The 23,410-nt window shown below is 44.6% G+C and overlaps 1 protein-coding gene across 1 annotated transcript in view; it reads right to left on the reverse strand.

The window, feature by feature from the left end:
* Positions 1 to 20,290, reverse strand: part of STOX2 (storkhead box 2) — a 102,149-nt gene extending 81,859 nt beyond the window's left edge. Inside the window, exon 1 of the mRNA XM_065900030.1 lies at positions 20,125 to 20,290. Within this exon, the coding sequence (XP_065756102.1) occupies positions 20,125 to 20,290 (166 nt within the window). The remainder of the gene's footprint in view (positions 1 to 20,124) is intronic.
* Between the last annotated feature and the right edge of the window lie 3,120 nt (positions 20,291 to 23,410).

The raw sequence follows: 23,410 nt of genomic DNA on the forward strand, positions 1-23,410 counted from the left end.
TGATCCTAATAAAGACACTTTCATTATCCCCCAATAGAAAATTCTATTGTGGCTTTAGCTCAGGCTCTCTGATTTAAAGACATCCATAGAAGTCACAAATGTTTCCTGGATTATCATGCAAGAGAGAAAGAAAACATTGTAGATCTGGGTCAATACTTGAACCAGGTTTTCAGAAATACTGATGGATGGCATAAAAAAATATAGTTTCTTCCTCCAAAAAAAGAAAAAGGAAAGAAATGTAGCTTCTGTTATTCTATTAAGCTTTAAAAACGAATACTGAAAACGAATTTCCTTCTTAAAAACAAAAGTTATATAGTTAGGATAATTAATTGTAGTAGATGTACAAAAATAATCAGTGGCCATAATGCAAACAAGACAGGTGTTGTTATCTCAGAAATGCATTTCACTACAAGCTCATCAATGCCTCGGCCCTCCACCATCCAGTGCTGCTAAATGGCCTTTTTTGGAGTACATGAGGCAGGTGAAGTGAGAGTTATGAATCCTTAGAAAGAGTCTCTTTGTTCATTTGTGTTTTGGGGGATTTTTTTTGGTTTTTTTTTTTTTGTGGTACGCGGGCCTCTCACTGTTGTGGCCTCTCCCATTGCGGAGCACAGGCTCCGGACACGCAGGCCCAGCGGCCATGGCTCACGGGCCCAGCCGCTCCGCGGCATGTGGGATCTTCCCGGACCGGGGCACGAATACGCGTCCCCTGCAACGGCAGACGGACTCTCAACCACTGCGCCACCAGGGAAGCCCCTGTTCATTTGGTTTTAATGCTTCCAAAAGACTCAGAAGAACCATGTGTGACTATGACCAGAGATTCTATCACTTTCTCAGTCTCACTCAGTATACTTGAAATATACACAACAATTGGTTATTGATAGAAATTCCACCTCAAAGTTACGCTCAGATAGGTAATGACCCAACATATTTGCACTTAATGTTGTATAAGGAGAGGATACGTATTTCTTCTAAACCCACCAGACCAAGCGCCATTCTCTTCCTTGAATTCCTAAAACATTTGTATCTACTGGGTTTTTGGTTTGTATGTACTGGGTTTTTCGAGGGAAGGCAAATGTCACCACAGAATCAAAAAATAGCACAAAGTATTGAATTTAATTATAGCTAGTTACTTGATATACAGGGTACAGTTCTATAGTCTTTTGGTCTCACCCTATATGCTGTACAAAAGAAAATAATCGTTAGTAATGAATAGGTTCGAAGACTTCAGCAAATCTCTACTACATTTTTGAATATGACTATACTCCATGTAATTTTTCCAGTAACTAAAAACGTTAAGTTACTTCTGTATGTCTTCAAAGATTGTGTGTATGAAACTGAAGACAGCAATTAAAATATATTCATCTGAGTACACTCTCGAGATGGTTACAGGAGTTATTTTTTCTGGCCTTAAATTACATCGCAGATCCAAACCATCACCAAATTTTGTATTTTACACTTTATCCTAAGCTTGTTTTTCTCTGGATAAGAACTGTGGCTTTCTCAGACATCTTCAGTTCCTCCTAATTCCTATCACCAAAAGTAGTGGCTGGGGTTCTTTTCAGGACCATTTCCAAAATGAAGCCAAGTTTTTAATTCCCTCTTGTCTCAGAAACTTTGAGAATAGAACCAAAGAGCCCCAGGGCGCTGGTTGCTGGTGACAGGTCATCACGGTGTTAGTGGTCCACATCCACATTGACAGGACACACGAGTAAAGTCTGTGCTGAGCAAAATTACACGTTTAATCTAGACCTCCTCCCCGATCACCCATTAATAACTGAAATCTCTACTAAGTCTCTGAACACAAGGCTTTCCTCCCCACAGTATTCTCCACCTGAAATACAAATTTCTCAAGGATCTTAAGAGGGCAAAATACAAACTCCTTTAGGCACTGAAGTAACCTTACGCGAATGTGTTTTATTACTGTTGTTTTCCACCCCAAGAAGCTTCTCTTCTGCACATAAAAGCAGCAACTGGGGCTATGAGCGTTTAGTGGCCACCTCTGGGAAGATGCAGTGCCGGACAGGAGGTAACACCAGACACAAAAGTGTCCCATGGTCTGAGCTGCTCTCCTTCCTAACCGAGGTAAAAGAAACAAATGCACTTAATAAGACAGATGTCCTGAACTGAAAACGAATCTATGAGAAAGAAGCTGCCACAGAGCTGGTCAGCAAACAATGCAGGACAGAAGCACTGAAATAACGCACCGCGGCTCCTTAGGGCCTCTAGCCAACTGGGAGCACACCTGCAACTGCGTCTTCTCTGTGCAGGACCGTGACCACCACGCCTGCCCCATCACAGCCTCTTCCAGACTGTCATCAACAGCAGGGAGGGGCACAGAAGCCAGTGAGATTCTAAGCGACGTGGAGGGAAGCCCGTGGCCTGCTGGGGAGTCTGCTCACTTACCTGCAGAGAGGAGGGAGGGTCTCTCCAAAGGGAGCAGAGAGAACAGACTGATGGCAGCCCCTCACCGTTCTGGGTAAGTCCCAGAAAGGGCAAAACAAGGCAATAAATTAGGATGTGGCACCAGTGCACACGCGCCCTCCTGCCTCTTGTCAAAAATGTCAGCTGGCAACCTCATGACTATTAAGTCCTAGTTGCTGCTTCCAGATCAGTAACACATGTACTGGAAAAAGCACCACATCTATTCTGCAAAGCCAATCTATTCTAGACCCACTGTGTTACACTGCTCCCATGGGTCAGCGGGATTCTAGTAACTGGCAGTGAAGTCTTTCCTACCTCTAAGAAAAAGGGTATAGTTCTAAGATATAAATGACCCCTTTTTAGAGCCTCAACGCTCCTTATTGCTATACGCAGACCATATATTTATTATTAATAATAATAACTATTAGCTATTACTGAGCACAAATTACACGCCAGGCGCTACTCTCAAGGTTTTACATGTATTAAGGCATTTAATCCTCAGAACAATTCAATGAGTAGGTGCTATTACGACCCCATGTTACACATGGGACACCGAGAGGCCAGGCTGCACAGCTGGCTACGTGCAGAGCCTGTATCCAAAGCAGGGAAGCCTTCTCCCAAACCAGGGCCCGGAGTCAGTACCTGATGTCGACTCTACATCCAGAAAAACTGAAAAGTCCAGTGTGCAAAGAATCGATAACTGGCCAGAAAAATAAAAAGATCAAGGTCAAATGAATAACACTCCTCACGACATACCGTTCTGACCCGCATGCCATGCCGCCAGTTTTGCACTAATACCACTCTTCCACTCTCTGTTCATAGCACGCTGGTATTTTACTCACTGCCCCGTTTCCATTGCCTAATTCTCTTACGGATCTGGTTAAAAACATCATTTGCTTTATTCTAACTGAAAGGTGGAGGATAACATACTAAAGGTTTTTACTAGGAAAACTTAGATCTGGATTTGAGACTTAGCTTGGACGCTTATCAGCTGTGAAATGTTCAACCCCAGACTGCTCATCAGTAAATTGATATAATAATAGTACCAACTTCATAGAATGGGTCGTCGTATTAAATGAAAGAATATAATTGGCATCTAAGAGGCCCTCAATAAATGAGGGACATTATCATCATGAATTCTAAAGTATTCTTTAGGGAAAACAATATGTTTATTATTTATTTCTTCTGGGATATTTACTTACTTATCATTTTGAATGTTTTACTTTTTTTTTTTTTTTTTCCTTTTTACGGTACGCGGGCCTCTCACTGTGTCCCCTGCATTGGCAGGTGGACTCTCACCCACTGTGCCACCAGGGAAGCCCTGGATATCATTTTTTAATTTTATTTTTTAAAATTTATCTTGAATAATTAATCTTGAACATCTATTTATGTCATATGTATGTATTATGATGTATTATTTATGAATTTTTAGAACTTCTGTGAGGGAGACATAAAAGGGAGGAGATATGGGGATATATGTTTATGTAGAGCTGATTCACTTTGTTATACAGCAGAAACTAACACACCGTTGTAAAGCAATTATACTCTAACAAAGATGTTAAAAAAATATATATTTCTTTTTAAAAAGAAAGCAAAAGACCAAAGATGTCTTTAAGGATGCAGAATTATCCTCCCATAAGACAAAATTTCATTTTAATTTGAAATCTACAAATTTGGAATTTGGGGATTATGGAATAGAGTTAGGCTGAAGGTCATCTTTAGTTCGTACAGATAAGTGGCATAAATAAGGTTTCAAGGGACCATATAATTTCTGAAGAAGGGAAAAGTAACCTGCTTTCAAGTACTAAAGGAGCAATCTCTTATATGGCAACAATTGGTATGCTAATTATAAATAATTTATCCATTCGTTAGATAGCCTAAGGACATGAAAGTAATGACCCCATTTCATTAAGCATTCTATAAAATTTAGGTCTTTCACTTATTTAGACAAGTTTTCCTCCTAATTATCCCAAATTAGTGCAATTCTAGTCCTAGTTATATTTATTACATTGTCTAGTGTGGAACATTACATACATGGCAAGTTCCATCTGACAAAGGCCTAATCAGATGATCAATTTTTCTTGACTAGAGCTAGAAAAGAACACGAACGGTTCTTAAGAAAAAATTCCTAGGGATACCATACTCAGATTTCAGTTATTCTTGAAACAACTTTAAAAGTGAGTTTTGGACAACTTAGCTTGAGAACAAGATTCATATTTTTGCCTATCGTATTTCTGCCCAATTTGAGTTCACCTTTTGAGTATTTAGAATACCATCATCAGACAGCTATCCAGAAGATAAAGCAGCATCCACGGATCACCTTCCTGAACACCATCAAGACCACACCTCCAAATGACACGTTGGCTCCAGCTTCACCCAAAGGGAGAAAAGGATCAACGTCCTTATCCGTCTTGATCCTTCTGCTTGGCAAAGTGCCAAGCCTAGAAAAATCCGAATATCTGGTTTTTCCACTTCTGCACTCAGATTAAAGAACACTAGTCCTGAAAACACACTCAATCAAATTAAATTAAATTAAAAACTAAATGCCGGGCTTCCCTGGTGGCGCAGTGGTTGAGAGTCCGCCTGCCGATGCAGGGGACACGGGTTCGGTGCCCCCGTCCGGGAGGATCCCACATGCCGCGGAGCGGCTGGGCCCGTGAGCCATGGCCGCTGAGCCTGCGCGTCCGGAGCCTGTGCTCCGCAACGGGAGAGGCCACGACAGTGACAGGCCCGCATACCAAAGAAAAAAAAACAACAACACATGACTAAGAATGAGCCTATAGAGTTAAATATTCTTGTACCTGAGGGGTCATCTCCCCCCAGCAGCAGAGCACAGGGAATTTGTGAAAGTTCTAGCTCAGATGAATGTAATTTCCATACATTTAATTTACTGCATAGTGTTAAAACCCTTTTCTTTAAGGAAACGGTTTACTAATCAAATCTCTCCCAGACCGCCCTCTTGGCAACAAGAAGTTAAAACAATCGTTACGCAAATATTAAGAAATTCTAATCCTAAGAAATTGAATACAAGTAAATTTGACCTTTTTCGTTCTGTGAGTTTATTTTGGTGCCTTGATTCTAAAGTTAAAAATACAGAGAAACCATAAATTACATTTTTTAATTTAAGAGCTGACAACTTTGTGTTATATTTGTTTGGTATTTTAAAGTCTAGTATATAGAGAATTTTAAGTGTTCGCTAGTTAACTAGCCATAAAACAGGGGGGGTGGGTTAAGAAGAGATATAATTTTTAACTATTACGTAGTGTTTAAAAGCAATTTTTGTTTTATTGAAAATACACAGTATATCATAAAGCTTTGGGACTGTTCTTAAATATTCTAAAGAATGGGAGTTTGCTCCTGTATTTGTATTACTTTAAATATTACATACTCCAAGGATTATGCAGGTGCTAAATTCTGCAGGTCCTCCTACTAGCAGAAGTACTAAATGGAGATTATGCATTCATATTATTCACATTCATTCCGTTGCCATGGGTTACTGAACTCACCCTCCTTGACCACTGAAAAACTAGGAGAAACTGTAAAGGATTTTCTCAGTGACCCTCCTATGGGAAAATCACAAGGACAGTTTTTTTCTTTTCCCCCGAATCGAAGATTTTATAAAACACATCTGATGTGTTCTAAACCAGTGAACTGACTCTTATCAAAAATACAGTTCAGGGCTTCCCTGGTGGCGCAGTGGTTGAGAGTCCGCCTGCCGACGCAGGGGACACGGGTTCGTGCCCCGGTCCGGGAAGATCCCACGTGCCGCGGAGCGGCTGGTCCCGTGAGCCATGGCCGCTGAGCGTCCGGAGCTTGTGCTCCGCAACGGGAGAGGCCACAACAGTGAGAGGCCCGCGTACCGCAAAAAAAAAAAAAAAAAAAAAAAAAAAATACAGTTCATTTACTCAATTTTAACCATCGATACTTTTTTTAAGTCATATCCACCAAAATTCCTAGTTTATTATTGTCTTGACTACCTTGGACTTAATCCTATCTTATACCATTCAGACCCATATAACTCCTCAAGCCTTTTTTGACCCCTGATAGCATTATTTTAAATTGTTGTGCTGGGTACTGTCAAATTATTCCATTATTTGGACCCTGGCCTATTGCGATGCTCAGAATGACTTGCTCAGTGTAAACTCTTACAACAGATGGCAAAAGTTAGATGGCACGAAATCTCATGTTTCTTCAGTTTTTCCTAACAGAAAAAGTACAGAAGAGAATGCGTCAGCAGAAGAAAATGGTTTACGAATGAATGGAATTATGTTTACGCGGGGGGACTTCTTTCCATTTGAAGTTTCAATGTTCTTGTCTGGTGCCTTTTGTGCCTAGGAACTGTGCAAGCCCAACGATTTCATCTCCTCCAAGAATGAGGGGTGTTCACTGCAGGACAGACAGTTCCCGATAACACCGGGCCAATTAAGACAGCGAGGAACTCACGGCGGATGGATGAGACACCCCCTCCAGCGTGATGAGAAGAGGAAGGGTAAGAAACAGCAGCACAGAACTATTCCAGCAATAGCCTCCCACGCCCCCCAACGCCCTGTCAGGTTTTAGGAGACTACGGTTCTTTGGGCAAAGCAAGGTAACTCTCAGAACATCAGCCAGCAGAGTAGATTCTTTTCCGATAACACACACAAATATTTGAGGTGAGACTCGTTAGAAGAGGCAGGGAACTCTGAAATCTTTCCTCTCGGTACAAGCCAGGCCTCTCAAGCGAGCTCCTTAGGGCAAGTGCAAGATGAACCACCGGGGTAGTGAAAGAAAATATTTAATGTTTACATAAAAATAAGAAGGTAATTTTACTAACAGGTGGCATGTAGACTAAGAGTCGAGTACATACAAGATTTAGAGTGTGTGAGTCTGTGAGCGTGTGCGCATGTATAAAATCTCAGTGTTGTCTTCTGTGATGCTTCAGATATTCATTAGTGGCTGCCTCCCAGGGTTGTTCTGAGACTACGTGAGGTCATTCTCACGCACCGGCTGGTACCAAGTACATGCTCAGTAGACCCTGGTTCCCTTCCTTGTGGGGGAAGTGAATTGGGGGTAAAAAGGCTCCCTCTTCATGTCTACATTTCAGGAGCACACAGGAACTCTGTTATCTTGATAGGAAGCATGTCCTCAGACCAACAGAGGAAGGCTGTGCTCGTGGCCCAGGACCTTTGACCTCCGGCTTCCCACGGCCAGGCTCAACAGAAACCTTCCAGGGCCTGTCTACACAGCACTGTGTAAGGATTAACCACAGCTCTCCTAGGCCCTCAGCACAGCCCCAGCCCAATGACGCTCTGCACAGCTTCACTGGAGAGAAGGTGCTTTCCCACTTCCGGTGGCACCTGACAGCGCATACCTCCACTTCTGGCCCTTCAGCTCAGGATGGTACACCATCATGTACTCTGCCTTTGGCATCCTGAACAAATGTTCTTTGAAATTCTCCACATGTTGAAACCACCCACACCAAGCAGGGTACAACATACAGGAAAGCAAGATCTGCCACCTCCCAAAACCATGCTTCTACCAGCAAAAGCCAAGGCTTTTGTCATATTGCGGCTCTAGAATTAGAGGAGGCTTTTGAAGTTTAATTAGTCGGCCGCAACCCTGGAAGGCAAGCCGCTTAATATATCAATACTTGAGGTTCTTCTCGAGCTATTTCCCCTGGACTTGCAGGCAGGGAGAACTGGGGAGGGGCAACGTGTTGAAGACAGGAAGCTTTGGATTCCCAAATCCCGGCTGGCCAGGGTCGGCGTGTCTGTCTCTACGGTGAGGTGAAGCGGAGGTGCTGGCAGCTCTGAAAGCTTCGGAGGAGGGAAAACCCTCTCTCCTCCCCCAGCTCAGGCTGTCATCCCAGAGCCCCGAGTCCTGCTGCCAAACCATCTGCTAGAAGGAAAGCTGCTGAAATCTTAACACGTGAAAAGCAGATCCCAAAGTGTGGCACTCCCTTTCCGCAACCCAGGGGGACGTGCTGACCTGAGATTCCAGGGGACCATCACTACTATTTAAAGCTCACCAAGGGAGGAACATGCACTTGATTTGGAGGAGAGAAGGCACTGGGCTGCCCTTGAAAGATGTACCTTAGCCTCCCAGCTTTCCCTCCTCACGTTGCGTTTCTGCGATACTCGTTTTATTGCAAACGCAAACGCATACAAACACACAGCTCAACCATAACCTTGGAAGAGGCTTTTTCTCTTTACCTTATTTGGAAAAGTCCAAGTCAATATCTCTGATTAGACAGGGCACCATTTCCCTGATTTTAGGTGAAGCCAAGTTCTCTTAGATTTCTAACTCACAGGAATACTGAATATACAATGACTCTCCACCATGCTTCCTAAGATGGAAACTCCAGAACAAGTGAGCCCCCTTAGGTAAATGAATAATTCTGTGGATTTCTTAGAAGACCACATACCCAAATCAATAGGTAATGAAATATTTGATCTGTGATTAAATGAGGACCAAAGTATAAGAATCAGATTGAGGGCTTCCCTGGTGGCGCAGTGGTTGAGAGTCCGCCTGCCGATGCAGAGGACACGGGTTCATGCCCCGGTCCGGGAAGATCCCACATGCCGCAGAGCGGCTGGGCCCGTGAGCCTGTGCTCCGCAACGGGAGAGGCCACAGCAGTGAGAGGCCCGCGTACCGCCAAAAAAAAAAAAAAAAAAAAAAAAAAAAAAAAAAAAAAAGAATCAGATTGAACTCTGATTGTTTTAACTCTACCCGACCCTGGACAAGTCGCCTGTCATCTCCCTTCTTCTACAGCCTCAGGTGTAAAATATTTAGGAATGGGTCACTCTCGTAGAGGTATGTCCCCAAAGAAATAATAATACAGTAGCAAAAATGTACTAAGTTCTTACTATGCGTCAGGCACTCTGCTAATTATTTTACATGCATTTGCTCATTTAATCCACATAGCAACTATAAATTAGATACTACTGTATCCTCATTTTATAAATGAGAAACAGAGGATATATTGCCAAGATTACACAGGCAGCAGGGGGGTGCCAGGACACCGATGTCCTGTCTGACTTCAAAGTCCTAAATCAAAAAGCTCTGCCACTACATAAAGGCACTTTACGAACCTAAGAAGCCACTATTACAAATGTGGAAAAGTCCACCTGACACTACAGCCATCTTCATTGTTCGGCTCTTCCGGGCATGTTCAAGTCCTTGGCTAAGTGGACTTTTCAAAACTTTTTATTTGTTTTAAGATAATCAACAGCTGTCCATTGCCTTCATTATAAATAACCACTTAGCAAGTGTGGGGGGGGAAAGATGGTCCAAATACTCCTTTCAATTATTTTAACACCAATCAAAATGAAAATTCAAATGAGTTCTTTAGGTTCACAGGAAGCCCCACTACCACTACAAGCTCTCCAGCATCCAATCTAAAGTGATGTTTTATCTTAGAAGTTCGGTGGATTCCAAAAAGCTATATTGTTTTTTCATGGAACATCCATGCTGGAATTTTTAGAATTCCAAAACAGGAGCTTGTATATGTACAACCCGGTGGATATCTAAAACGCCCCAGCGTTCACTCCTTTGGCCCAGTGTGAATGGATCAGGCTTCCTGATAGGACACAAGGGCCCTGGAGGCCGCTTATCATCAGTCCCCAGGGGACTAACTAGGAATGTGAATGCGGTTAAAGAAGGAAGTGAAACAAAGAGGTCAGAGATTTCACTGAAACTATCAGAAATGTTCGCAAGACAATGGGTCCCCATAGTTGTACGTTTAAATTCCTACTGTATGCCTACTACATTCCTAGCACTTGCTGGAACAAAACCAAGTGAGACTAGAGCCAAGTTCACAAAGAGCTTCACAGTCTAGAGGGAAGATCCGGCGAGAAGATGAGGACAGATGTGTAAATGATGTCAGAGGCGGACAAGGGTGCCACGGGAGCACCGGGAAGGGGCAGCTCAATCAACAGTCCACCAGGCCAAAGAGGCTTCCTCGAGAGCTAAGACCGGAGCTGAGTTTTATTTGATTATATTTTATTTTTGGCCACGCTGCACGGCTTGCGGGATCTTAGCTCCCCGACCAGGGATTGAACCCCGGCCCTCGGCAGTGAAAGTGCAGAGTCCTAACCACTGGACCGCCAGGGAATTCCCTGGAACTGAGTTTTAAACACGAAGTAGCTAGATGCAAGGAAGAGGGAAACTGGGTGTTGTTGGAGAGATGGAAACAAGGACCCTGGAAGCTTTTACAAAATGAAGCCAACGTGGCTGCAAAGTAGAACTCAACTATATTTCTTTGTGTAGGTCACATGCAATTTATTCTTGACAGCATCCTCCGAAGTGACAACTTTGAGATCCTGTTGGGAGTCTATTTGCTTCCTTTGGGGTTCTTCTGTTCTTATGCACGGAAACCAATGCAGTGCTTTACGCATATTAATTCACGTAATTCACCCCGAACCTCATAGATACATACAATTATTATTCCCATTTTGCAGGTAAGGAAACTGAGGCCCTGAATAAATAGGTAATTTATCCAAATTTACCCGCTCAGTACTGGAAAGGCTGGATTATGAAGCCATCTGGACTACATGTCTGCTCTAAATCACTCTGCTACACGGCCTCTCCAAAAAGGAATTTACTGAAAAGTATTGAGTAACTCAGGATTGCGGGGAGGCCTGGAGATCCGGGCTTGGAACTCGGTAGTCACGCCAAGCACAAACCCTGCAGCTGGCACCCACCTACACTGCCACACACGAGACACTGCCTGCAGAATGCCATCTTGCTGCCACACCACTGCCAGCCAGGGAACGTGCCCCAGAGCCCCCCTACCCTGCCCCACAAGCACCAGATGCAGTCTGGAAAGGAGTGTGTAATTGGTGAAACCACGACCGTGAGCCAGGCACGTCAGAACATCAATTCCACGGCCAAGTTCGGTGTCCACGTAGAGAAATGAAGTTCTGCCTCCCCCCAAGGTCCATAAGGTGAGTGTGTTGGTTTCCTAAGACACTGAAACAAAGTACCACAAACTGGGTGGCTTAAAACAAGAGAAATTTATTCTCTCACGGCTCTGGAGGCCAAGAGTCAGAAGCAGGATTGTTTCCATCTGGAGGTTCTGGGGGTCAATCCCTTCCATGCCTTTCCACTGGCTTCTAGCAGTCACCAACAATCCCTGTACTGCGTTGGCTTGTAGACCCATCACTCAAATCTCTACCTCCATCCTCACATGGACGTCTCCCCTGTGTCTGTGTCTCTTTTCTTCTTCTCATAAGGGCATCAGTCACACTGGATTCAGGACCCACCCGACTCTAGTACGACCACGTATTAATTCCATCTACAAAGTCCCTATTTCCAAATAAGGTCATATCCAGGGTTACCAGGGGTTTTCGGGGGCACACGTTCAACCCACAACAGTGGGGAGATACAGACAGGGGAAGGGGGTTCAGATGCTGGACAGCCAAAAAAAATGACAAGTATCCACAGAACCTCAATTGCTGGGGCAGAGCCTTCATTTCACCTAATAACGAAATAAATGACTTCAAAGCAAAAGTTGGATGTGCCGAAAGCAATAAATTGGTCTGTGAGCTCTTAGGGGAACCAACTAGACAGGAACTTGCAGTAGGGGTGAGGTGAGGGTGTTAATTACAAAGCTAGAAGGGTCCTCCCTCTGAAACTGTGGCCATCAGAAGGAGACGGCCAGGCTTAAGCCCTGCTACCTCTAATGCCCACAGGCACCTGCCAGATATTTCTCTTTTATCTTCAAAAAGAGAAAACTTGGCCTGGAGGGGCCATCATGGATTTAAGTAGGAAGATAAATGGAGATTTTAACTGTGTATATGCCTTACCTAAGCCATAAATTTTCAACTAGATCGGTATATGACAGATGTTTGAAATATACGTTATTTACATAGCTGGTCTAGTCTTTTGTGCTGCTGCTTGCATAGCTCTGAATCCTTTTCAAACCAGAACTAGAGATACCAAAAGCACATCCCTTTTATCAACACTACAATAGCTTCTGAATAAATGCAAACACTAATCAAAAACATCCAAACATTAAAAAGCTCTTTACTTTTAGGAAAAGAGAGCAGATGATCTCCAAGCAATCCTAACCTTGAGTCTCCAGGTTTTCAGAAACCTAAGTAGGACTCAATGTTAATGGAATCCAACTGACCCTCCATCTGCTGGAAATAAAAATAAGCAAGTCACCTGTTCCCCTCTAAGAAGCGGAACATAAAGTACAAAAGCTAAACTATTCCCGTGTTCTCACTAACACTGCTAAGTGGTTGACCCCCAAACTATACCTGGAGCCTCTACCGGTCACGTGAGTGCCCACCTCTCTGCTTGGACAGCCAAACCATTACGTCCAACATGGAACTCATCTTCTGCTCCATTTCCCCCAGCCTCCTGGTCACATATTGCATTCTTCCAACAAAAATCTCTGATTCGCCTTTGATTTTCTCTCCCCTCTTCAATCCAGTCACTTAAAGGAACAGCCAGGCCCTTGGTCCCCATAGATGCTCCCTTTGCCCTTCATGCTCATCCCTCCTTCCTTGGATACGGTTTTCACTATGAGGCATGAGTACCACTCAGGTATGTGAGGGCATTTCAGGTGGTACCTGGTTGAATCATTTTTTACTGAAATAGGAATATATGAACTGTAATGGGGGTTAGAAAAATAATTGTCAAATGAAACCCATAATTTCATATAAAATTAAAAATTTTTCTTTTACATCCATTTAAATATAAAAGTGGGTAGAGTTAAAGAAAAATATTAACTAAATAATAGCACAGATAGTATATGGACATGGTTTACAAATTCTTAAGGGTGGTGTGCTAATGCCTAGCAGTGTTGCAAAACACTGCTCTTGGGTGGTCCCTCATCACCTTACTGCTTGATAACCTCTGTTCCCTCAACCACCTCCCAGCTGGTCCCCTAGCCTCCCAACTCCCATCTCTTCCATCTATCCTGTAAGCCACAGCCAGACACCTCTTCCCAAGATGCTCCTTTCATTATTTCTCTCCCAAACTCACAAATCTGATTCCTACCCCAATAAACTCCACCTAGATTTCAAGAGCCCACCTGATCTAGCTACACATTATTTCTAGTTACATCCCAAATTTACAGTATGGCAAATTTCACACTGACGTTTTCCTTGCCAGCTGAATGTCTTGGTTCTTACTGCTTCTACAACCTTCCCCCAGTCCTCTGCCTTCTCTGCTCTTCAAATCCTACCCAGTCCTTCGAGAAGCAAGTAAGTCCTCCTTCCAGGCAACCTTTTTTTATTGACATCTCTCCTCTGAAGTCCTATTCCACTTACACCAACCCTATCGACCAACCCCGCTTAACTTTTTTTTTTAAACATCTTTATTGGAGTATAATTGCTTTACAATGGTGTGTTAGTTTCTGCTTTATAACAAAGTGAATCAGTTGTACATATACATATGTTCCCATATCTCTTCCCTCTTGCATCTCCCTCCCTCCCACCCTCCCTATCCCACCCCTCTAGGTGGTCACAAAGCACCGAGCTGATCTCCCTGTGCTATGCGGCTGCTTCCCACTAGCTATCTACCTTACATTTGGTAGTGTATATATGTCCATGCCTCTCTCTCGCTTTGTCACAGCTTACCCTCTCCCCTCCCCATATCCTCAAGTCCATTCTCTAGTAGGTCTGTGTCTTTATTCCTGTCTTAAGAAATTGAGCTATTTGTAATGAGGTGGATAGACCTAGAGTCTGTCATACAGAGTGAAGTAAGTCAGAAAGAGAAAGACAAATACCGTACGCTAGCACATATATGTGGAATTTAAGAAAAAAAGAATGTCATGAAGAACCCACTTAACTCTTGATTATATTCCAGTATTTCCTGCTTTCTAATGGTCAACTCATTGAGAGCTGGTCCTACCAGCCACAATAGGAAGTCCTTGAAGAGTAGAACCTTCTGTTACAAAAGGATGACGCACATTAGGAGTTCAAGACATTTCTTCAACCAAGTTTTTAAGAGAAGCCATGTTTTATTCATTTATCCAATAAATATTTCCTGAGTCCCTGATATGTGTCAAGCTCTGTGGTTGTTGGCAAAATAGAGATGTGAATAAAACACATACTGTAACTGAGGAACTCACTGGCTAGTAAACCCGAGGTACAACACAATGTCACCATGCTGTTGTAACACAAGTACAAAACAACCATCATATGAGTGATCCGCTCTAGGAAGAGAAGGGGTATATGAGCTTGTTCTGGAAGGCTAAACAGGATGAGCCTTATATATTTTAGCTAAATATCAGACTTTTAAAGATGGCGAGCACACTCTCAGAGGTGTCACATAAATCACAAAAGGCAACAAGATATTGCAGAAGGCAAAGAGTTTCCAGAGCGTGGAGTGTAGGGTGGTGGGGGAGGGATGGAAGGAGGGGTGGGAAAAGCAGGGGAGGTCACGCCATGAAGAGCCTTGGTCTCAGACTTCACCCCATAGGCATGAGAAATGTTGAAAAGAGTTGGAAAGTAACATGACCAGTTTTGCTTTAGGAGGTATTAAAAACCTAAAAAACAAAACCCCTCTGGGGACCCGCAGAGCAAGAATTGGACATGGTCAGTTTGGAAGACACTGTAATAGAACAGAAGGATTTCAACAACAGAGATGAAAAGGGAGGGGGAGATTTTAGAAATATTTAGGTGGTAGAAATCAATGGGATTTTCTGGCCAACTGGTTGTGCATTCCAATGTCAAATAAAAATAGTCTGGGGATTAACTACTTAAGGAAAAGTTCACTATCTACTTAAAAAAAATTACCCATGCCATTTCTCTCCCATGTTACTGTGGTGAAGGTTAAGTTAGCATTGACTATAGTCTATAGTCTTACGAACGACAAGAACCTCTACTCTAAACCTGATAGACTAGGCATCACGCAGTTTCTATGACTGATGTACAAAACCTGTCCTAGTTGCAAAAGTCGGCATCTGAACCCACCGGCAAGGATCCAACCAGACTCTGCTCCTTGGTTATAGCTGCACTCGGCATAAGCCATCTTGTACCAAAGAACATACAGTTGTCTGAACTGCCCTAACTCTCTGGGGCTATAGAGAATTTAAGCCACAATTGCTCTGGAGGTGTAAAAATGCTAAGGTTTTTATACAATATACACATATTCCTTTTTTCAAATAAAAACGTTCACAAGAGCGTAAAAGATGTTGAAATACCAAGAGAGGTGACCTTTTGTAAGCACATTCACGTTCTCCTGGGAAATAAAGAATAAAGTCATTCACCACCAAGTGTAATATTCCTCACTTCCACAGGCCTGATGAAAGGAGTCAACACAGGTAGTTTCAAATGAAAGCACAGTTGGAGCAGCGAGGCTGGAAATGTATCTCTGCGAGGAGGTATAAGGAGGCAACAGGATGCTCTTTATGAAAACCTGCACGTGATCGGAACCTGCCAGGGCTTCATCCCTGTCCCCTCACCCCCATTAGTTTGGTCACCAGGACAAGCCCTAATGCAGCCACTTAACGTAACATCTGGGGATGACAGGAAATAAGACTCCATTGCAAAATGAGCGCTATTCCCACACACCCCACATACGGAAGCACATGACTCCAATAAGCAGAAAGGGCAAAGGTTATTTCTAACGATTTCTGTGTAAGTGCTGAGAAATCCTGGGCTTGCCCATTACAGAGGCGCTGCGGAGCCCAATTCTGTAATGGAAATGCGGGCCAGGAGGGCCCATTCCAGACGGGGAGAGGTCATGTTACCCGCCAGGGACACAGCTGGTTTGGGGCAGGCCCAGATTAGAACCTCAGGTGCCCATCCTCCACTCCCAGAAAACTCTCAAAATAACAGAACGTAAGGAACTGGGCCCCACAATCCACTGTGCCCCAGAATTAGTTTCTATAAAATGAAAACTAATAACTCATCAAGGTGGCGTCCTGGCCATTCCTCCCCGCTGATTTATATTAGTTAGATCGGCAGACAAAGCTGGTTTATAGATGTCAGTTTGCGGCTTGTGTTTTCTTTCTTTTCAAATCCTTTAAAATTGTCTGCCTTGTTGTTTCTTAAAATGACAAACATCCATCCAAAAGTACCATGACTTTGGGGGTGTCTCGTTCACAGGGGACGCCTTTTATGCACATGCTCTGTAGGACCTTTATAGTGGAAAACAAATCACTTTGCAGTCCTGATCAATGAAATGTCCCCAAACTTGGTGGCATGCCATGTGAAATATAAAGAAGCGGCCATCCCCAGGGCTTGGGGAGAGGAAAGTGAAGTAGCATCATTTGTATAAAGAGGTCACAGTTCACAAGGTCCTGACAGAGAAGGTTCTAACACCTTCATTAACAAAGGTTTGGTGCCTTGAAAATCATTTCATGAAGGTAGGTGAGTATATTTTCATATATAAAGCCCTAAGGATTATACAGCTATGTGCCTCTTTATGGGGAGTTTTCTTTTCTCTCTAGTTAATTAATATCATAATTTCTAGTTTTAGAAACTGTGGGAGAATAATCCCACGTGCATTTGGCCTAACCCCTTTTCTTATTCAGCTCATGGATGCACATTTTATTATTCATCTTGATTTGAACAAAAGGCAAGATTTTCCCCCCTTCTGCTCAGAAACTACCTTTGGGAAATTAATATTCAAGATGAACAATGAACTCATCTCATGGCCTGTGAACTTGCTGGTTGCCAGGAGGCCTGTGAATTCTTAGGATTATTTTCGATTTGGTAGCATGAATCAGGGGCTTAAATAGTCATATAAGGCATGGTCTTCAAAATTTAAAGTTTCAGAATTCTCTAACTGTCCGTTTGTAGGATCTCCTTGGGTTTGATATGTGTCTACTCTAACCTCTTGAGCTTAAGTGTAGTTTATCCCAAAGGTACGTGAAAAAGCCAAGGCTAAATGTCAAGCCTGTTGCTATAAATCACATTTCAAACTGGTAGTTACTTATTAGTGAAAAAAGACTGTTTGAAAAGGTTCTGTCTCATTAGAAAGCGATTATGGAATGCCTATAATTTTGGCTTAAGTAAAGAGAGTTAAACTTGAAATACCTACTGTGAGATAGTAGGCCAGATCAAAAGGACAGCTATTCAAATTTCCAAGGACCTCTCCTTTCCTAAAGTTAAAAAAAAAAAAACAGTGATTTTCACCATATTTTTAAGGAATATTTGTTGGAGGGGATTTCTCTTTCACCATATTTTTAAGGAATATTTGTTGGAGGGGATTTCTAAAAACGGTCTCCACTGAAGTTATTTCAAGTCATTGAGTATTTCTCTGAAGAAGCTTATCTTGTCCTTTGAACCCAACAAAAAAACCTCTTTTTACTGAGAATAAGTATGCTAAATACTAGTAGCTATTATGGCAAAATGACTGGACAAACAGAAAGAAGAAGTATGAAAAGCTTCATGTGTTTCTAAGCTGCTTCATTTTCTATTTCATTTCATGTGACAAAGGCTCTGTTTGTATCCAGAGTCACTAACTTGATGTAAGAGGACTTTCTTACATTTGTTAAGGGGAAGACAACTTCTCCCAAATGATGTCAAAGTGTCTCAGTATACCATCTATTACTATCAACACTGGTATTTGGAAAGGAACCATATTTGAAAAGGAAATTGACAAGCTACTCTCAATCTCCCCCAAAAAGATGTGTATGAGAAAGATTCCACCTACTCTCCCAGTGTTCATTGTATGTGCTTGTCTTAATATTTACTTTATCCTTCCATGAGCCCCAACCCTTTTTATTATACATATTGGCTAATAATTAAAATAAAGAATAAATAACAGCTTCCATCCTTGGACAAAACCATATTATACCCAACCCTGCAGCCCCATGAGAATCTAGCAAGGCACTTTGCTTGAGGTGGGGGGAGACTCCATAAAATGCTGAATGAATAACACGGCTCTTCTTCCCCCACCTTCTGGTTTTCTTTTCTCAGTAGTAACCTAACATGAAACCTGCACAGACAACCACCAACCTGAAAGAACTGATCCTTCAGTATCCCCATAGGACCAGCTTACTATTTACAAGTCAAGAAATAAGAGAATCAAAGAAAATGAAAAGCTTCTTCCTCAAGCCCTCAAAAACGCCTTGAAAAACTGGCAATAGCAGAGAAGTTCTTTAGCAAAGAATAAAAATGTGATCTTAATGATGCTATGACAAGATAGGCGAAAACAGGCTCCATGGGAACGTGCCTGAAATCATTACAGGGTCTTGCAGGTTTGTTGAAGACATTATGGCCACCTGCCCTCCTACAGCCTCACTCTTGGTATCAGTACTGATTCCTGAAGAGGGGCAAAAAAGAGGCGAAACTCTTCAGTGTGGAATGAAGACATTCAAACCCCAAGGATATGAAACCTGAGATTATCTGAACACTCAGTGTAGACATGGGTTTATGGACATACGTGTTTTGAGGTTACACTTGGATTTAGGTGTATTTCAAAATTTACTACCACCAGCCTGAAGAATAAAGCAACCACAGCAGTGACTGACTTCAATTACTGAAGTATAAACTGTAGTTGTCACTTCCTTTACAAATCTGGCATTTCATGACAGGGAAAATCAAGGGAGCCTTATTGCCAAGACAGTACATCCTTATGTCACCAGATTTTGCAGTAAAAAAGACGGTTATTTTATTTAGGTTTTATACTCACGGAAATGCACTCACAAGACATTTTTAAAGCATGAGATACCAGCCCCAGTTTTGTTTTTTTTTTAAACTTGCTGCTTTAGGAGAAAGATAGTAGAGCTAGACTTTGCGTACCAACTGCAAGCTTAAAACAATCTTCCCAGGATTTAGAGTGATTTGGTATAGATGTGTTTTCAAATATAACCTCGGTTTTCCCAGGACATTTTGTTTAGAAGAAAATGAATTCATTCAGAATGAAAAACAAACAAACCAAAATTGGTGTCTTCCACGTCATTACATACAAGTGGTCGACAGTAAGTAAGGAGAAAACAACGAGAAGAGTTTCAGGATTTTCCTCCTTCAGCGTTTCAAGTATTTTATCCCTGGGTTTCCAAGTCACACAGCAAAGCCATCCGCTGTATTTCCAAAGGCAACTAACCGGCGCCTTCAGAAATGCTTCTATGCGTTTTAAGATGAAATCCTTCATTCCCGTTCACCGTTTTGTTTGTCCTTCCTGTCTGACATGCAAATACATGACACAGCCTCCATTCTTTCCTTATAACCTGATTCAAAACAACATATGTTAAATCCACACAAAATCATGTGAGCGTTCAATCCGCATACACACCATTACCCCACCGAATGCATTCAGTGGGCTGCAACACAGTTCCCTGCGTGTAAGCAGACCAGCCTGAGACCTCTTCCCTGACTCAAACCATCCAGAACTGTGCATGGAACCTGTTCCCTTTTGAAAAAGAAAGGCTGTTTAAATACCCACTATGATAATAACTGGCCACAATGCGGGAGCGAGCAAAACCGATACTGCGGGCAACGGCGGGCGCAGGCTCTTCCACAAGCTCAAGGAGGCTGGGCGCCCGAGCTGGCGGTCATTTATCTGCGCAGCCAAAACGCCCGGCACGTCCCCCTCCCAGATTTCACCTAACTAATAGCTCTCCAACCCCATATTGAGAGGGCCTGCTGTGGATCTTGCGGAGGTACAAAATGGTGGATGAGAGCTAATTTTTTTTCCTGCTTTCCCCATAACTTATCGCATCCATCACCGCCCGTCCTCCCGGGGAAGCACCCCGGCCGCGGCGCTCGGAGCACGCCCCGTGGCCCCGGCCTGGGGGCAGGGACACGGTTACCAACCTGATGTCATGTAGCCCCGCGAAGCCTGGGGCGCGAAGGCCGCGGGGAAGCGCTTGTGCAGGCGGTAGTCCTTCTCGCTGCGGGACCTCATGCGGTCCGAGGCCCGGTCTGAGAAATCCGAGCTAGGCCAGGCTCGCCGCAAGGTTGTGCTCCGGGTCTTCTTCATGGTGGGGAGGGCGACCCGCTGCCCCGATCCTCGGGGCCTCAGCGCCGGGGCGCAGCACGCGGCTTCATCCGTCTACGGCGGGCACGACCCGGGCGGACTCTGCGCGCATTTTCCCAGCCCCTCCTCGTCGGCGTCTACACCGCCAGCGGCGGGTCCGGCCCTCCCCACGCCCCCACACCCCCCCAAGGCGAAGGCTCCGATTTTACACACGTCCCACAATGCATTACACTTCATTTGCAATCCGCCCGGCTTATAGCTTCCAGATTCCTGGGGGGAAAGGCACGTTAGGAGGCTCCCCGGCCAGGAGGAGGCGGGGAGGGGGCGGGCGGGGTGAGGGCGCCGAGACTTGCAGCGTGAAAGCAATGGGAGCGCAGACAATGGCCCGATTCAGCGCAGGAGTGCTTAGCCAACTGTGAGCCACGGCACAAAAGACCCAAACAAATGAGGAAGCCCAGGCCTCCGGTGGTGACCCGGGATCGGGCGCCCGGGAAGCCGGAGGGGCGGCGGCAGACCCTCTCCGCACCGGGCGGCTCAGAGCGAGGCGTGGGGATGACAGTGTCCAAGTCGTGTCCCCCTGGGCCTATCAGCCGCGCGGCCCGCAGTCCCGGGCGCGGGCTGGCTCTGCCTCCCCTGCAGTCCTCGGGAGGCAGTCTTCATTACAGAGGCTCGGATGGGGGGCGCGTGTGCACAGGATCCGAGCAGGCTCTGCAGTCAGCAGCTGCGGCGGCGGGCCCCTGCCGAATCCAGGAAGAGTCCTCGCGACTGCAGCGCCTCGTCGATCTTCCTCCTTCCAAGGCTCAGGGTGGTGTGCGTGCGTGTCTGCGTGTGCGTGTGTGCGCGCGCGCGCCGACACGCATGTGCCCCCCTACACAGGCATGCTCCTACTTACTGGCCGCGGCGGCGACGGGAGCCATGGCTGCCAAGGATGCGGAGCCTGCCGATCGCCACCCGCACGGCGGCACCGCTGCTCGGTCGCGAGCGCGCAGAACAGCTATTGAAGGACCGGAAGCCAGGAAGCCGCTCAGCCTCATGCTAATCACCGAGCTGCCTTAAGTTAGAGCACGGATCCTGTCAGGCTTCTCATTTTCATGTAAAACACCCTGCGGCGGCTCTGGGACTTGGCTGGTGCCCCAGCCAGGAGTCAGCGCTCGGATATTTACATCTTTTTAGGATGGCGCCTCCCGCTTGCAGAAAGGGAGAGAAACCGCTCGGTGGGAACAGGGCAGTCTGCGGTGCCCTGCCTTGCCCACCTGCGCCAATCCCGGAGGCAGCTAGATCCGGGGGAGGGGTTGCCACCCGGAGCTCCGCCGACAGCCGCAAACGCCCGGGCACCTGGTCCACGCCGCCTGGAGGACGCAGCGAGGGCGTCTCCGGCTCTTCCTCGCTGTCCCTCGAGCCCCCGGTGTCAGTCACTGCCAGCCCGCTAACCTGCATTCAGGTCCACAGCCCCACTACCCGGCTCGGCTCTGCACCGCTGTTTCTGGTCCAACAACCAATCGCTAAAGGACAACAATGCGCGCTGCGCGGGAGGGGAGGAGGGGGCGATGCGCCGCCCCGGCCGAGGCGCCGGGCCCGGGATGCCGGGCCGGGACGCGGAGGTCACTGCAAGTTAAAGGTGCGCGTCCACATTGCGGAGAACCCCGACCGCGCTGCGCTGCGGCCGTTTTGTCAGCTTGGCTTCTCGTTTGGGTTTCCAATAACGCTTAGGTGTTGTAAACAACAAAAATAAACCCGATTCTTCTTACGTCTTTGCGCTTTTTTCCATTTGTGACGATGCAACGTTCAAAATCATGTTTTATGCTGTTCTACATATTCGCAGGTGCCAAGGTACAGAGACAGGGATATGAAATCTTTATGAACCTATGATCTTTTCAGGTTGATACTGTAAACCCCCCCAAAAAAAAACCCGCACTGGGTTCTAAATGGTTAAGATTCAGGAGTTTTAGCACAATTTGGTGCTTTTCCAAGGCTTTAATTCTTTGCGGGGGGGGGGGGCAGGTTCTCGAAGAACGACACAGAGAGGGGCGAGGTTTCGGCAACAAACATTATAGAACCTAGAACTTCCATTCAATATCTAAGGGCTGCCCTCTGTAACCTGGGGCCAGTGTAACTGATCTATCTCCCGGGAACCCGGGGGTAAACAAACAAAAATCTCTAAGCAACTTGTATTTACACTAATCAAAATTTATTACTTATTAATACAAAATTTATTACCGTAAACCAGTTAGCTAATATTCAATGATATTTTTTAAAAGTTAGAAACGGACAGTCTCCCAAAAGGCACATTTTGCTAAATTGTCTTCTTTACTGTAAGAGGACTGCTAAGAACAGAAAGCCTCCAGCTTTTGAAGCTAAGGAAGACTAAATGTGTAAAGAACCATAAAGGTAATAAAAAATAATTGTATTAATGAATGCATGAGATATTGACATTTAGATATCTCAATCCAATTCAACAACTACCCTACATCCCATGAGCCAAAAGTGGTTATATGAATGATTATAATGGTTACGACTGAAGTCTAATGGTGATTGCTGTGACAACTGTGATACTTATTCATTTAGCAAATGATTTTTGACTGTCTAGTATATGCTGTGATGGATGCTGGGCAAACAGAACAACACACACGGCCCCACGTAACTTATGGTCTAGGTAGTAAGCAAATAAATGCACGGATTGTGTTAAGGTCTACAAAGAAGAATCACCTCCATGAAAAAATGACAGTTAATCTGAGACCTACAGTATGTGGAGTCATCCAAGCAAAGAGTAAGGAGAGTGATGTTTCAGAAACTGGGAACAGTGCATGCAAAGGCCCTGAGGTGGGAAAGAAACTTGGCTTCTGTTGGAAGAAGTGAAAGAAGGCCAGTGTGGCTGGAATTGGAGCATAAGAGGAAGGCGTGTGATGAGATCACGGATGAAGCCAAGAGCTAGATCACGAAAGGACTTGCAGGCCATGTTAAGGGTTTTGTATTCTATTGTATTATGTGAGCCACTGAAGGGTTTTAAGCAAAGAAGCAATGATAGTTTCAGAATTTCTATATAAAAGGGGCTTAGAAGAAGGATTCTGTTTAGGGGAGGGGTCATCCAGGACTTTTCTGGACTGTAAATTTGAATCGCACTTG

This window comes from Phocoena phocoena, chromosome 21 (assembly GCF_963924675.1).
Source record: "Phocoena phocoena chromosome 21, mPhoPho1.1, whole genome shotgun sequence".
Classification (NCBI taxonomy): Eukaryota; Metazoa; Chordata; class Mammalia; order Artiodactyla; family Phocoenidae; genus Phocoena; species Phocoena phocoena.